The sequence below is a fragment of the Sinocyclocheilus rhinocerous genome, unplaced genomic scaffold, assembly GCF_001515625.1.
Source record: "Sinocyclocheilus rhinocerous isolate Xijiao unplaced genomic scaffold, SAMN03320098_v1.1 scaffold1802, whole genome shotgun sequence".
In the NCBI taxonomy this organism is placed as follows: domain Eukaryota; kingdom Metazoa; phylum Chordata; class Actinopteri; order Cypriniformes; family Cyprinidae; genus Sinocyclocheilus; species Sinocyclocheilus rhinocerous.
Genome location: NW_015654351.1, coordinates 638549 through 654847, shown reverse-complemented (window position 1 = coordinate 654847; position 16299 = coordinate 638549). Strand labels below are relative to the sequence as shown.

Sequence of the window (16299 nt, the reverse complement as noted above, 5' to 3'; positions counted from 1 at the left end):
CACACTCAGTCACGGCGTCATCAAACTACGCCTTTGTTTCTTTGTTTGTTTTGAATACGCGCCCTCTAGCGGCGAAAACGTACATATTGTGCCTTTAAATAATAGTAATACATAATATTAAATATATACATGCATGTGTGTGTATTTATATATATACATAATAAATATACACAGCACACATATATTTTGTACACAAAAATGTTTATTTTGGATGCAATTAATCGTGATTAATCGTTGCCCAACACTAAATACAACATCTCTAAAAACCCCCAAAACAATTACTTACACTACTGTCCAAAAGTCTCCTATGCTCACCAAAGCTGGATTAATTTAATAAAAACACAGCAAAAACCAAAATATTGTGCAGATTATTACAATATAAGATAGAAAATGTATTTCTGTGATGGCAAAGCTAAATTTTCAGCAGTCTTCAGTGTCACATGATCCTTCAGAAATCATTCATATAATACAAATATGGAAAAGAAATACAAATAAATATACAGATTACAGTGCAAAGAACGAGTCTGTTTAAATTTAGCAACGTCCACCATCTTAATACCAGGTGTAAACAGGAAATTTGAGACTAGGATCTCTTTATGCTGCTGGGTAACGTTAGTCAAGCAACGAAACAACAGGTCAACAGAGACACGTGTTGCGGGGGTGTGGCATCTGTAATGACACAGCATGTATAAGAGACCATAAAGCTTTAATGAGATGTGCTGGTTATCTGCCATATTGGCATGTTCTCACATAAGGGCTGTAGGTCTCTGGAGGGAAGCCACCACTTCACCTAATGTCACATCACAGCAGGACACACACCTTCAGATCAGGTAACTTCAAATGAAATGGCCGGGGCTTCTCTGTTACGCTGAGCGCAAATGGAGATAAAACAGCTCATTTACAGGAGATAAGGGAAACCTAAGAGCGTACGCCAGCCATTATTCTCATTTCTTTTATGCAGTCTTCAAAAGAACACACAACCTTCAAAACACACACCTTGCAAAGGTGAAAAAAAAAAAACTCAGACAATGTAATGTAACTGAAAAAAGATAAAGCTGTCAGGAAACAAAAGGTTTCAGTATAAACAGTTTCTGTGTATTTGTAAAAGGCAGTAGAGTGAAAAGCTGAATATTCAGCGTCAATTTTCCCACATTCGCAGAGTTTATTCAGGTCACATCTGCAAGAATTTATTTTAACAGCTAAACAGAGGGCCAAGATTTCGGAGTTAAAATATGAAATAAAAACACCATATCAAACCAAAAACTATTTATAGAATTGTCAGCTGCCTGCAGGCCCTGCCTGAAGTGTAATTACGGCATTAAAGTTGCATTCTACAGAAAATGGGAGCATGTTTAGTTTGTGGAAAGCATATAAAATAAAATGCTGAACACATTAATGGTAAGGTCATTTATATGAGGCATTTCAGAGTCTGGAGTTGAACAATAAACTTGCACGGGGTCAGTAAATTGCGTGGCGGGTTTGAACAGTTAAAGGCCGTAATTATACGCCTGGCAAAGTTTTAAAACATAATGGACATAAATGGCATTTAATGGCTTTTACACACATTGATGTGAGCCATTAATTAGTGCTAATCAATAGTGACTTGGGGAACATGTAATGCGTGCGAGTGTGTCCATTTGTACACATTAGCCCAACAGCAGTGGTGATGCTCACCAGCAAGTCACATTCATGATGCCTGATTATGTGGAGTTAAAATACTTAGTGTGACAGCAGCTACATGACCATTTAAAAGTCTCTCATGCTCACCAAGGATACAGTAAAAACAAAATTGTTATTACAATTTCAAATAACATTTTTCTATTTTAATATATTTTAAAATGTAATTTATTCCTGTGATGCAAAGCTGAATTTTCAGCATCCATTACTCCAGTCTTCATTGTCACATGACCCTTCAGAAATCATTCTAATATGCTGATTTGGTGCTCAAGAAACATTTATTATTATAATTAATATTAAAAAACAGTTGTGCAGCTTAATATTTTTTTTCTGGAAACCATGATACATTTTATTTTCAGGATGTTTTGATGAACAGAAAGCTTGGATGCAGTGATTTTACATTTAAATTTGAATTTAAAATTAATCATTGGCACCAAACATTCGGCAACCACCTAGAACATTCTAGCAACTCCAAAGAAACAACCTGGCAACTGCCTAGAATGCCCTAGAAATGACAAAAAAATAAAAAATAAAAAATCTAGCAACTACTCAGATGTTTTGTACAAGCATGCACTACACACATTTTATTAAAAGTTATTTGATTACATAGATTACATGTAATCAAATTAGATTACATAAATAGATTACACAAGTGATTTACAGAAATAATAGAAATAGCAGAATACAATATTTTTTAAATATGAATACTATAGCAACATACTAATATGCTATAAATTATGTAAAGAACTAAATAAATATGATTTTATTAAAAACAAAATCTATGTACCAGACAGTGTTTTTAAAGTCCAAACGAATCTGAATATCATTGTTATTTTACACCACTATGGGAATATTTCACAGAACAAGCAGGGAGGAATATCAAACCCTATTTATCTAATCTGTTTATGGTGTATTTTCACTGAAAAGCCCATTAGACACTTCACAGCGGCACACTTGGACTCATTATGGAAACAAAAGCACTGAGTGGAACTACTGCTTCCCTCAAAACTTCATTAGAGCTTGGCCGAGGATGTGCTCAACCTTTGGTTACACAATGTTTTTTTCCCTTCTGGCAACAGGATTGGATGACACAGTGAGTCCAGAACGTACACTAAATATGGGATTAAATTACATCGCAGGACTGTGGCAAAACGAAGAGGCGTTTGAGCTTTAATAAAACCACGGATAGTTTGTAGCTTCCGAGGGCGATGGCTAATCTACATGAGCAAGCTGTGAGACTGATACGAGCCATTTTGCCTGTGTATAACGTGTGCGAATCTCTGTTCCCCTGGAACATAAAATGGTAACAGCACAGCGCTCTAAAAACACGGCATCTTCAGGCCCGCGGAGAACGAAGGTAAGCATGGGACGCGGGCTGATTCATTCTGACACGCCAACCAGAGCATCACTTCCACTTAAGCAAGATGTGCTTTGGACTGGGCCTGCAGATGAGCATCTCCAGGGAGCACGGAGAGCAGGAGAGACAGCTCTATCGGTGGAGATCACAACGTGGCAACACATGCACCCAGAATTAGCATCAAAGAGCTCGGCAGTCTGGGGAACATCCGTTGACACTTCTGTTCGCCCCACGCTAGCTCAGATACACCACTTAATCTTTAAAGCATTGTTCAAATGGGAGATTGCAAGAGGAAACTGTTTTAAATTATCCCGAGAAAGGCAGTCATTTCACTTTCCGCTTTATTGTGCTTGTTTGGAGTGAGAGAGGGGGGAAGACGATAACAGGAAGCTGAGACAAGTTAATCTCTAGCAGTCGCTTCAATTCAGAAGCACGTTGGCTGTGTTGGAAAACGGTTTCAAACTCTATAGCAATCAAGCAATTATGCACCGCAGGAGGGAACAACAGGCCGACTGGGACACCCAGCAGCCGCCCCACTGAGACAACAGGACCACGTCTGCCTTTGCTCAGAAGTCCAAAGGGGTTCCCCGGGTTCCTGTGCTGCATTCCTGCCTGTTTGTCATGAAAAAGATGAAAAAGACCTGAAGGAGACAAAACAGATGCACAATGGTGCTCCTGCGTCTGTTTTCCACTCGGAGAGAAACCTTTTCTCAATTACCGTTCGCAGTGGGAGCCCTCTGTCAGCCAGGGCTTATTGCCACCCTGTGCCATTCATCTTAAATTAAATGGCTTAATCAATGCCAAGACAGAGTGGAACAACATGGCAGTACAGTAAGTAATTACCCCTCTCCCATAGAGAACAACACAACACAAGCCTCTGCCAGCGAACTCTGTGCAGAACCCCACACCTGTATGCGCACTCGTAAACACAACGGTACTGTTTAGTGCAAACGCTGGGATTTTACTGCTCTGCCAGTGAGTAAACAATGCCACATTTTATTTGGGACATTACGCATGAAAATCTATTATAGATTACAAAAAGTCAGGAAAATCATAAACAGCAGCTGAGTGACAAACCAACAAACTGATGTTAATTGCACTATATACTGTATATATAGAAGTCAACATTTGAAGTGGATCAAAAAAGTTCATCAAAGTTGTCCTAAGACAAAAACTCATTTTGATTTTAGGTTTAAGGACAACTTTGATGAAAGGTTTTGATCCACTTCAAATGTTGACTAGTGTATATACACACACACACATACATACATATACACAGAGGCGTCATGCCCATTCAAAGTAAGGGGGCACCAATGTTTTTATTCACATTAACTTTCAATGTTAAATTCACATTAAATATAAACTCAGTCGTATTAAAAATGTTATGGCATGACACCCATATCTGGAAATTAAGTAAACAGACAGGTTTTTATGCATAGTTAATATATTACATTATTAGGTTGCTTTGACCATCATAGATCAACAATCTATAAAGGTGAGAATCAAGATATTTCATGATATAGTTAATGCGTTTGGAGATGTTTCGAATAAAAAGGAAAAAATAAATAAAATATAAGTGCTGTAGTGTCACATGACGAATCCCCCCCCCTCCAACTGGTGCCCCCTCAAAAATAATGAGTGCATGACACCCCTGCATATACATACATATACATTATACATATATACAGTGGTGGCCAAAATTATTAGAACACTTGTATTTTCACCAGCTAAAAAATGGTGTCAAGTCAGTTATTTCTATCTTTTGCTGTAGTGTGTCTGTAGGAAATATCAGTTTACATTTCATAGTTTTTCAGGTAGCTTTGCAGGTAGGTTTACTGAAGCATCTTGGAGACGTTGCCACAGTTCTTCTGGATTGAGTCTGTCTCAGTTTGTTCTGTTTCTTCATGTCATTCCAGACGGACTGGATGATGATGAGATCAGATCTCTGTGTGCAGCACTGGTTGTTGTCAGACTCCTTGTGTTAACAAAAATCTCACTGGATTATTACAATTAATGGCAAAACGAATGTTTGGAAACGTAAACTGATATTTCCCATAGGCACACTACAGCAGAAGATAGAAATAACTGACATGAAACCATTTTTTTTAGCTGGACAAAATATTAGTGTTCTAATAAATTTGGCCACCATTGTATGTATGTATGTGCATATATATACACACACACACACACGCACGCACGCACGCACGCACGCACGCACACTTCTCTCTCTCTCATCCAATTTAAATAAATAAATAAAGTGGTTTAAGAGTGAATTGTGAGTCATTTTGATGATTCATCAAAAGTAATCTCTTCAAAAGAGTCCCTCAATGAAAAAATAATTCATGAAACAGACTACAATGTTGCTGTAGTGTGTAACAATGGCAAGGCAAATTAAAGGTGTGTTGTCATCTTTTGATGTCTTCTTTCTCACAGTCTTTCACCTTCATATTCAATTTAAACTGCAAGCTCACAACCAGGGTTTTGAAAAATTCAGAATGAAGAGAATTCACTTGCTTTTTAAATTTATGAGTTAAACTGAAAATATCACAACCCACAGGAAGTGGAACCGGAATAACATTCAACAAATCTTCAAGGCTCAATTGTTTTCAAATCTTTAAAACAAGGCTTGGTCAAGCAATCATTAGAGTTTAATGAATTGCTTTGAATTTCAATTGATCAATTCATTTCCTTGAATTCAAATTTGAACGGCGTTCTACTTCGGAACTGACTTAGAATTTAAAAGGCAATCTCAATTCAATTTCAAATGGCACACAATCCTGTTCACAACTGAATTGACCATTTATTTTGTATTTTGCCATGTTTTTTTTTCTTCCTCAATTGGTCATGATTCATGAGCCAGGAATCAAGCACATTTAATAAAACCAAACATAACTTGGAAATAATTTGGAACCATTCCAATTTTTTTTTTTTTTTTTTTACTAAAAATGAAATGGTTCTGAATAAGAAATTATCCTTGATTCCCTACTATATGTAAAACATAGGCTTTGTATATTCAACTAACAACATCAAAAATGTATTTTGAAGGTGTACTGTGGTATCTGTGCTGAATTGCTGTGTGTATTATGGACTCAATGACTTAGGGTGCAATCAACACAGGTAAAGGAAGAGAATGAGAGCGCACTGAAAAACAGCAAACATAACAATTGATTTAATGAAACCATTCAAATGATCCAGCATGCATCTTGTCAAAAATGGCTGAGAAGTGTTCATTAAAAGCTGGCTGAGGGAACTGGCAGCATCACGTCTGTTAAAATCACCATACATTAGTGCACTTACCTTGTTTTGTATGATTAATGAAGAGCGTTGCCACTTGCACCCTAAACGGCTGTACTGGGGCTAGTTTTAATCAGCCATCAGCGTGCAGAGCAAAACACAGCACTATAACAGCCACTTTTACACAGGCAGAACTGGAATGGGCTAAGATCACTTCTCTTTCCATATTTAAGAGAAAAGGGTACACTGGAAGGAGACGCGGCGCATGCACAAACCAAAAGACAAACATTTACACGTCCTCATATAAACACACACAAATAACCAGAGAAAAGTTTGTTTTTTGTACTCACATCTGAATTAAAACGGAGCTGACAGATGTTGCAAGAAATAACTTGCTTTTTCTTGGGAGGAATGGAGACTCCAAATGTGTGGTTGATTACTGCTTTCTGGACAGGGTCCATCTGGAAGACAAAGAGCAGAGGAACACTTGAGGGTGCTTTCACACTAGAGATTCTGGCGTGGACCAGAGTCTGTTTGTTGTCAGAGTTTGAATCGTTTGGCTGATGTGAAAGGGGTTTTCTGAAGTGAGCGTGCACTAAAAAATGCTCCGTTTGCAATTGGTATAAAGGTAATCTGTCAAATTTGTAGATGTGAACTACTATTAATGATGTTAATTTAGCATCTTTTCATGCTTATCGTCACACTTAATCGTATAAAGCATTTCTCATAACCTGACAAAGTTTAAGTCATTTGGGGTTAGAAATAAATGCCATTATCCATAAAAGATGCAATAAACTGATCAAAAGTGACAGCAAACACATTTATAATGTTACAAAATTTTTTCGTTCTTTTCAAATTTCTATTCAACAATGAATCCTGTAAAACATGCATCACAGATTCCACCAAATTATGAAACAACTGTTTTCAACATGGATAATAGTAAGAAATGCTTCATGAGCAGTAAATCAGCATATTAGAATGATTTCTGACGAATCATGTGACACTGAAGACTGAATAAATACGGATTAAAATTCAGCTTTGCCATAGAGGAATAAATTACATTTTAAAACATATTAAAGCAGAAAACAGTTATGTTAAATTGTAATAATATTTTGCAATATTATTGTTTTTACTGTATCTTTAATCAAATAAATGCAGCCTTGGTTAGCATAATAATGTATGTTAGATGTATATGCTTTGGGTTAGTTCTAAAAAGCCTGTTTCAGAACTATTTCATGTTTCACATTATTAAAAATGTTGTTACTGGGGTTGTACGCTTTCAAAAGGTACTAATATGTGACCCCGGACCACAAGCCCATTCATAAGGGTCCATTTTGTGAAATTTGTTAGGATAGGACAGTATTTGGCTGAGATACAACTATTTGAAAATCTGGAATCTGAGGGTGCAAAAAAAAAAAAAAAAATCTAAATATTGAGAAAATCGCCTTTAAAGTTGTCCAAATGAAGCAATGCATATTACTAATCAAAAATTAAGTTTTGATATATTTACGGTAGGAAATTTACAAAATATCTTAATGGAACATGATCTTTATGTAATATCCTAATAATTTTTGGCTTCAAAATCGATAATTTTGACCCATACAATGTATTTTTGGCTATTGCTACAAATATACCCGTGCTATTTATGACTGGAATTGTGGTCCAGGTTCACATATGTACTATTTAGGTACTAATATGCACCATTTTGGGGTAAATAAGGTAAGTAAACAATTCCTGATTTACTAGAATAAGATTACTGAGTAATATAGGAGCAAATGACAGCATAAACAAACCAACCAAACAAAAAGTGTGACAGAGATTTGTATCATAAAATTTGCAAAAAATATTCCTCTTTGCAAACCTTAAGATTCTAATTTGGAGCCCAAGTCAGCTGACTAGTCAGAGTCGAGTCACGTTGATTTGGCAAACTAGCTTTGAGATTCCATCTCTGCTCTACAACTGCTTCATTGCAATATATCATCAGGATGCAAGAGCCTGTGTTCTGTGCACGTAAAGGTTTGGTTGTAAATTTAAAGTGACAAAAACATGAATAAAACAGCAAAGCTGGCATCTTCTTGTCCCGACTCATTACCTAGTTGCAGTGGGACACAGTTGCTGCTAGTACTCACAATACAGTCGCATTGATGAACGCACCAAAAAGTATAATGTGTAAAGTATGAAATCAGCATTAGAAAAGAGTGAATCAGACACACGCAGAGTGTCCCCTGCATTAGTCAGTCTCTACGACCCTGAACGCTAGGTGAAAATGAGAGCCATAAGGATCCCAAGCTGCAGGCAAGACAGCTATTTAATGGTGAGAATCAATGGCAGCCTTGCTGGTCTCCTGGGCTCTACCTGATAGAAATAGATACTCTGATTACTGAACCAAGGAGGATGAAGACAGGAAAGCAAACGTGATCTCTGCCACATCAGAACAGGAGAGCATCCAAGCACCTCTGTGGACTTGATCACTTGCAGCTTCTGAAGTTCTGCCAGCTAGTTATCCTTCATTCAAGCAAATAAAATGAAATTCACACAAACAAAAGCCTTTTATAAACCTTACAAATATGTCCTCATTTTCTCCAATTAAATTCTGAATGCTCGTAATGCAAAATGACACAACAAATACACTTTATTACTGCGATCCAGGGATAGCTCAGCGTAGGTTTGGTTTTAACATTCACAAGCATGTTTTAAAATCAAATGAATATTTTCATCTAAACAAAAGAAAAAAAGTCTGTTCAAGACTCTCTTTTTATATAAAAAGGTATTTGTCCTCTGTCTTTTGAACATTGAATAAAAACATCCAAACAGACTCTTTTAGATAATTTGAAATAATAATAGTTTTTTACATGTTTAAAAGCAATAACAAGACATGTAAAAGTAAACATCTGGTTTGTGCCAGAGCAAATGTGTCAATCAAAAACAAGGTTTAAAGTGACAGCCCCCCCTCCAAAAAGGATATTTTTGAATAATCTTCACACATCTCATTTATAGTTCATAGTTACCACAACTGTCAAGCTCCAAAATAACACTATAGAAGAATTACCATCAGTTTATCAGATCTGTGTGCTATTTTCCCTCCAGCATGGCTCTAAAACTTCATTTGATAACATTTAAAAAAAAAAAGAAAAAAAAAAGTGTAAACATGTGATGTCATTGACATGCCCCACGTCATCAGCGAAGCTGTCAGAATTTTTAATATTTTTGAAGCAAGTCTCTTATGCTCACCTAGGCTGCATTTATTTGATCAAAAATACAGTAAAAACAGTACAATATTAAATATTATTGCCTGTTAAAAGAACTATGAATATATTTTAAAATGTAATTTATTTCTGTTATGGAAACCTGAATTTTAGTAGACATTGCTCCAGTCTTCAGTGTCACATGATGATTCAGAAATCATTCTAATGTGCTGATTTGCTGGGTTTTTTTGTGTGGAAATTATACTTTTTTTCAGGATTGTATGATGAATAGAAAGTTAAAACAGCATTTATTTCATATAGAAATTTTTTGTAACATTATACAAATACATATACATATTATTTACTGTCACTTACTGACCCCGGGCTTTTGAACAGTATTGTAAATAAAATGGAGAATGAGACTTCAGAGCTGGAGTTTCATTGAATAACAACTAACAACTGTAACAGCAAGTAGTGTCCCTGTTCATTTATATTTATGGATAAAATAATTTACCCAATAAAAATATGCCACAAACATGTAACGATTAAATTACATACAATTACAGCAGCAATAATGATAAAGGACTATTCAGCAGTTTCTAACTGTGGTAGGGACATGTTTCCGTTCATATGGTCTCCCAAATCTATGCTCATGGATCTGAGAATTTAATGAGACAAGAAAATAAACGGACAAAATTTAACAAGCTCTAAAATATGTGCTGTGCAGCGTCCAACAGGATTACGCACAGTGTTTCACTACTTCTCGAAGCCATGCATGAAACCCTGGCACGAGAGAGCTGACTTCTGAGTTTGCCTCCAAGTCATTTAACCATTTCACACACTCACTACAGCCGTCTCTCCAAGCAGGAAAGCATTTCACAGCTCACTTAATAGACAGACAGAAAAACCCCAGCATATTCAACTTCAGACACAATCCTGGCATATTTTACCTGGAGCAAACGGAACGTGTCCATAGCACACTTTTGTGTGGAATCAGAAGCGAAAGAGAGACCAGCGGAGACAGAGACAGACAGAGACGTGGTGTGGTGCGCGCTCCGGTAGCAAGTGGAGGTCTGTTCTCACAGCAACACCTCTCTTTCTCGCTCTCTCTCTCCATCTCTCAAACACACACGCACGCTCGCTGTCACACTGCCTGCCTGCTGATCCTCGCATCTCATGCTGATTAGCTCTGAATAACTGATGAGCTTGGGTAAACAGGAGTCAACTCTACACAGCGAATTCTGTTCACTACTGATAAGAGTTTGCATGAACTTGGTCCATTAAGTATTTACGACAGTTACCCTTCAAGCTGGATGGATTACACCCAAAGCCTTGACTTTATTTAACTAAAATGTTTTGAATTCCACATTAACCAGCTAGATGTTTAGCTTAATGACGTCTCAAGCCCCTTTCACAGTGACAGCAATTAAATCACTGGATCACTGAAAATCAGCAAGTCCCTGCGCTGTTGGTTTCTAGCACTGACAGCTTTGTCAATGGGATAGTAGCCAATTTCTTCATTTCATTTGTGAATTTTGAGTGAATAATACTTTTTAATACTTTTTAATTTCATGAAGAAAATCTAAGTACTATATGCATAGTAAATTCAGTCATTTTTTTTCCTTTTAAAGAAAGTTTATGCACAGCTATCATTCACAAAAATACATTTTAATTATATATATATTTCAATCATGACAACTCTCGGAATATTTTAGCATGGTGATGGATATGACAATGTTAATGTATTTCGTCTTGGTGGAACAGATCTGCTACGCTGCTGCTGAATTGCTGCTGCTGTTGGTTATTGATGTAGTTGTAGATTATTGCTGCTGCTGCAAGCAAGTACAGGAACTTGCTACTGCTATATATATATAGACTGGATGATGATGAGATCAGATCTCTGTGTGCAGCACTGGTTGTTGTCAGACTCCTTGTGTAAACAAAAATCTCACTGGATTATTACAATTAATGGCTAAATGAATGTTTGGAAATGTAAACTGATATTTCTGACATGCTACAGCAAAAATAACTGACTTGAAACCAGCTTTACCAGCAATCAGCTGGTAAAAATACTAGTGTTCTAATAATTTTGGCCACCACTGTATATAGACATTATGTTAATATTTAAAATTATATTAATGTATATAATTAAATGCATATATTCAACTATATACATGAATACAATAAAAAAAGTTTTAAAAAATCCATTATTACTGGTTTGACTATATTTGATTAAATAATGCACCTTTTGTAAGCATAAAATACTTCTTTCAAAAACACACAAAAAGATCTGTAAAATAATAACAATAATTAAAAAAAACATAAAATACTATACACACACAAACACACACACTTTTCAGGAACATGTTATCATGCTACAAATATGCAAATTATGTCATCAATGACAGTTCACTTCTGTTAAGTCAGATAGCTATTGGACTAATTATGAATCCACCACCCATACCACCTTTTTAAGTGGACTTGGTTGCATTTTGCTGAAGCCATTTTATCCTTGGATAAGAGATCCATCCTCTCTATTTGATTAGGGGACAGTAAAGTAGACTAGCAGCCATCCATTCATGACCTCTGCAGGTCACTAATGCAGTTCCTCATCACTCGGCCAACTCTACAAAACCACAGCACAGAAAATGCCCCCTACCACCCCACAAACATCCTGTTTTTAAAGAATCCAAAGTCCATAGTTGCAGTCTGTCAGCTCTCTGACATGCTACCTGTTGTGCATGACGCTGAACAGCAGTAATCTGTAATTAAAATCTCGCTCTCCCACCACAACAAGCACAACAGCTATCAGTGCAGGGAAGTTACAGGCTAAAGATATAATGACTGCGGGAGATGGAGGGGGACAGGAGTGAAGATACAGCTGGTGGGACTGTTGTTGTGCTTTTCCTCGGCATGTGGCTGGAGCGCCCTGATGTGTATTAAAAATCTGCCGTACGGTACGCAGCTCAACCTGTGGTGCTGGAATAAATTCAACAGAAGGGGAAAACTGAAGATGGATGGGTTGCAATGTCCTTATATGGCAAAATATGAGCTCATGAATATGAATTAGTCTGTACTGACATTGCTCAGAGATTACAAATCTGAAATGTCAACAATGTGATTTTAAATTAAATGGACAATCAGGTTTTAAATGTCAAACGTCAAAATACTCTGAAATCAGAAATAACATTCAAAAACATAAATGAATAAATGATAAACCATCAGAACTGTAAATAGTACACTAAATGGCTATTGTAGTGCCCTATGAAATTCCTTTACCCCCCAAATTCTGTTTTCTCAGTTTGAATTTTGCAATTAATTTTTAATAATAAAAACGTATGCCAAATCAATCAAATTCATGAGATTTTAACAATTTGATAATTTATTAAAATTGTAACAATAATTTTTCCCTCCATAAATTTTGTACGGTTTGTTTGAATTTTTTTTTATGATTTATTAAAAATTCCTTATCAAAAATGGAGAAAATCAAACAAATGCACAAAACTTTTTATGCATACTTACTATACAATGAATACTATTGTATAAATTTCACTCAATTCACAAGATCACATGAACGTGACAATTTTATTTATTTTTTATTAATTTATCTTTAAACCAGTTAAAAATACACAAATTCAAATGTAAAGTTTGCTTTCGTATGTTTGACCTGTCAAGATTCACCACATCTTGCATATTATTTTCTTATTTATGTCTCTGTTCAAGTCTGTTCTGACTCTTCACTCCATCTTTTTTTTTTACCTCCCATACAAACACAGATGATGATGATGGCAGGCATTGCGGGCGGAGCTCCATCTCATGAGATTTACCTGTCAATCAGGCATTGTTAATCACATTAGCTTGAGTGGAAGTGAAGAGCTCTCAGTCACTGTCAAATGAATTTAAATTACACTTCCCTGCCATTCACCTCCATTCTGACATAATTAAAAATCTAACAAGTAAACAAACATGCACTTTGAAAAGTAATATCATTCAGAAAGAGTGCACTCACACAGATCACCTGCAATGCCAAGAAAGCACATAAATGAAAAAAAGCAGAATAATTGATTGATATAATCATGCAAATCTTATAAAATTCTCTTCAATCTGTTGCCAAGCCATGACATTAGTTCGAACAGAAAGAGAAAACAGCCCAAGAAGCAAAGAGTTCATGGTAATGTCCACTGTGGCATCTCTCAGGGACAACACTGACAATACAACAATCTTTCCTTTTTCTTTCTCTGGCTGTCTCTGAACCTATTTATGAGCTCCCTCAATGTCTGTAGCTCTGTAATAGCAAGAGTATCTTGGAGTGAGTCGATAGCTGTGACCTTGCCAAGGCCAGGCAGAGACCGTCTCTGAAGCACAGAAAGCACAGCAGATGGATATGTGGTGCTTCTCTTCATGGCTGAGAACACCTGGCTGAGCACAAACCGGCCTCAGTCTGTTGTGACTCTGGCAGGATTGATTTCAGTCACAAAGAGTGACTATGTGGCCGCTGTAATCATGCTGGGATTCCTGATCGGGCGCAGTGCTCTCAAGCACATAAACACAATCTCACTGATGACTAACTCCTCTTTATCCAATGCTGCCGCAACTGCCTCCACAGCAGAGATTTATTCAATATATTTCACAAATTAGCCTGATTCCACTTACTGTTGTTATGATTTGTATTCATTAGCATCAGGAATCGGTTCTTATTCAGAACTGGTTTCAATCGGTTTGGTTAACATTTTTCTTCCGCCAATGTGGAACAATAAAAAAATAAATAAAAATCACATGCAAGTTTTACTTCAAATTTGTTACCAATATGTTTACTTTTTGTTTGTAATTAAAAAAAAATATTCATAAAAAAATATTGTGAAATATTACAAATTAAAATGAAATAAAATGTATTTAAATATATTTTATAAACTAATTAATTTCAGTGATGGCAAAGCTGAATTTTAAGCATCATTACTCCAGTCTTCAGTGTCACACGATTTTTCATAAATCATTCTAATATGTTTATTTGGTGCACAACATAATTTCCTATCAATATCAAAGCAGAAAACAGATGTGATGCTTAATATTTTTTGTGTAAACCATGATACATACATTCTTGGGATTCTTTGAATAGGAAGTTCAAAAGAACAGCATTTGTTGAAAATTATAATTGTATAAACAAATCTATATATTTATATAAATATTAAATATTATATAATATGTAATATAAATAGTATATCATATTTAATATTTATATACATATTTTTGTCACTATTTATTCATTTTAACTATCCCTCCTGAATAAAAGTATTAATTAAAAATGTGTGGTTGTGAATCTTTAGTGGAACCATTAACAACCAAATTGTTAAATTCTTCATGATTCTCATCCCTAGTGTGCATCATATTGTTATCATCTGCAAGAGGCAGAATGTGTTTTTTGAGATATCGTGTTTAGTAAGATGGTGGGCTTGTGTTAATAGCAGCTTGGGAGGACTTGCAGGCTTCTCTGCATGTGGAGTGGAGGAAGCACTAATTATACATAAGGACACCTGCTCATGATGTTCCACAAACAGTGAGCTCTGACGGTGTGCCAGGAGAGGCATATGTCAGGGCACACACACGCACAACTCTTTGTTTTTATGTCACAATGGCAGTTCTCTTTCCTCTGAATCTCTCTTGAGTCATGCCTGTTATGCAGTACTTTCAAAACTCAGTAACTTATAAATAATCATATTTATGCTGTAATTTAAAAGAGGATATACCAAACTTCCAGAAACTTAAATTTGACTGTTTACTCCACGGATGTTGGGATAAAAGTGAGGCATTCGACTGAAGTTCATTTTTAATATTTTTTAATTTTTAAAATGAAGATATCACTAAAGCTTGTGCTGTTGTTTACCGTCCAAAATTATGTCACTTCCTGAAAGATAGTACCAAAGACTGACTGGATGTGAAGTGAAACTGAGGACAAAACCTTATAATTTGGTTATTAGTAAACTAACCAACTTAAAACTTAAAATGTAGCATATGCCCAAACCAAACTGGTGAAGAAAGAAAACTAATTTCAAAGTGTAATGTTTTATTCAAGATATTAAGACAGGTAGACACATGGAAATGTACTGCATAGTAGAAATGACCCAACTCAGAAGCATAGATGCTGATTGGAGGGGAGTCACAATGATAAGAGAGCTAGGAGAGGTGAATTCAGTATAAGGGACAAACAAACAACAGCGCTGATCAAGCGATACCTCCAAAATACCCGCAAATCATGCGCACCACTAACTATAATTAGCCTATGCCATTCCTGGAAAGCTCAACAGAGACTACTGTGATTAGTTTCATTAGGAGAAAATAATTCATTTGATGGCCTTGTAGGGAGATGGTATAATTACGCTAATTTTGCGGTGGTGTGATTGCAGCCCGGAGAACCTCTTGATTTGCACCAACAGTCAAGCAGTAATTATGACAGCTTCTGCCGTGTTTATTTGTTTATTTTTGGTGCAATCCGTTGGGTGCTGGGCCATAAAAACAGTGCGTTTTTCAACAGATCGGTGAGAATTTAAGAATTTACTTCATTTTAACTGGAATTAGAATCAAATTAAGCTGGAATTAGAATCAAATTCGCACACAGGAAGCTGAACAAAAATTTGAAGAACAGGAAGCAGAATGAATTCCATTTTGTGTGTGTGTGTGTGTATATATATATATATATATATACATATATATATATACGTATGTAACAAAGTTCGTAGTCACGGGAAGAAGGAGGCGGGAACCGGCGAACATTTAAAACTTTAATAAAATAAACACAAAACGAAAGTAAAGCGGCAGCCCCTCGCGGACGACTGCCGCACACAAAACACA

The 16299-nt window shown here is 36.1% G+C and overlaps 1 protein-coding gene across 4 annotated transcripts in view; it reads right to left on the bottom strand.

Annotated features, from left to right (window-relative positions):
* Nucleotides 1-16299, bottom strand: part of znf385b (zinc finger protein 385B) — a 139096-nt gene that overhangs the window by 19440 nt on the left and 103357 nt on the right. For all 4 annotated transcript variants that reach the window (XM_016523648.1, XM_016523646.1, XM_016523647.1 and 1 more), the window contains one exon: nt 6619-6729. In XM_016523648.1, the coding sequence (XP_016379134.1) occupies nt 6619-6729 (111 nt within the window). The remainder of the gene's footprint in view (nt 1-6618; nt 6730-16299) is intronic.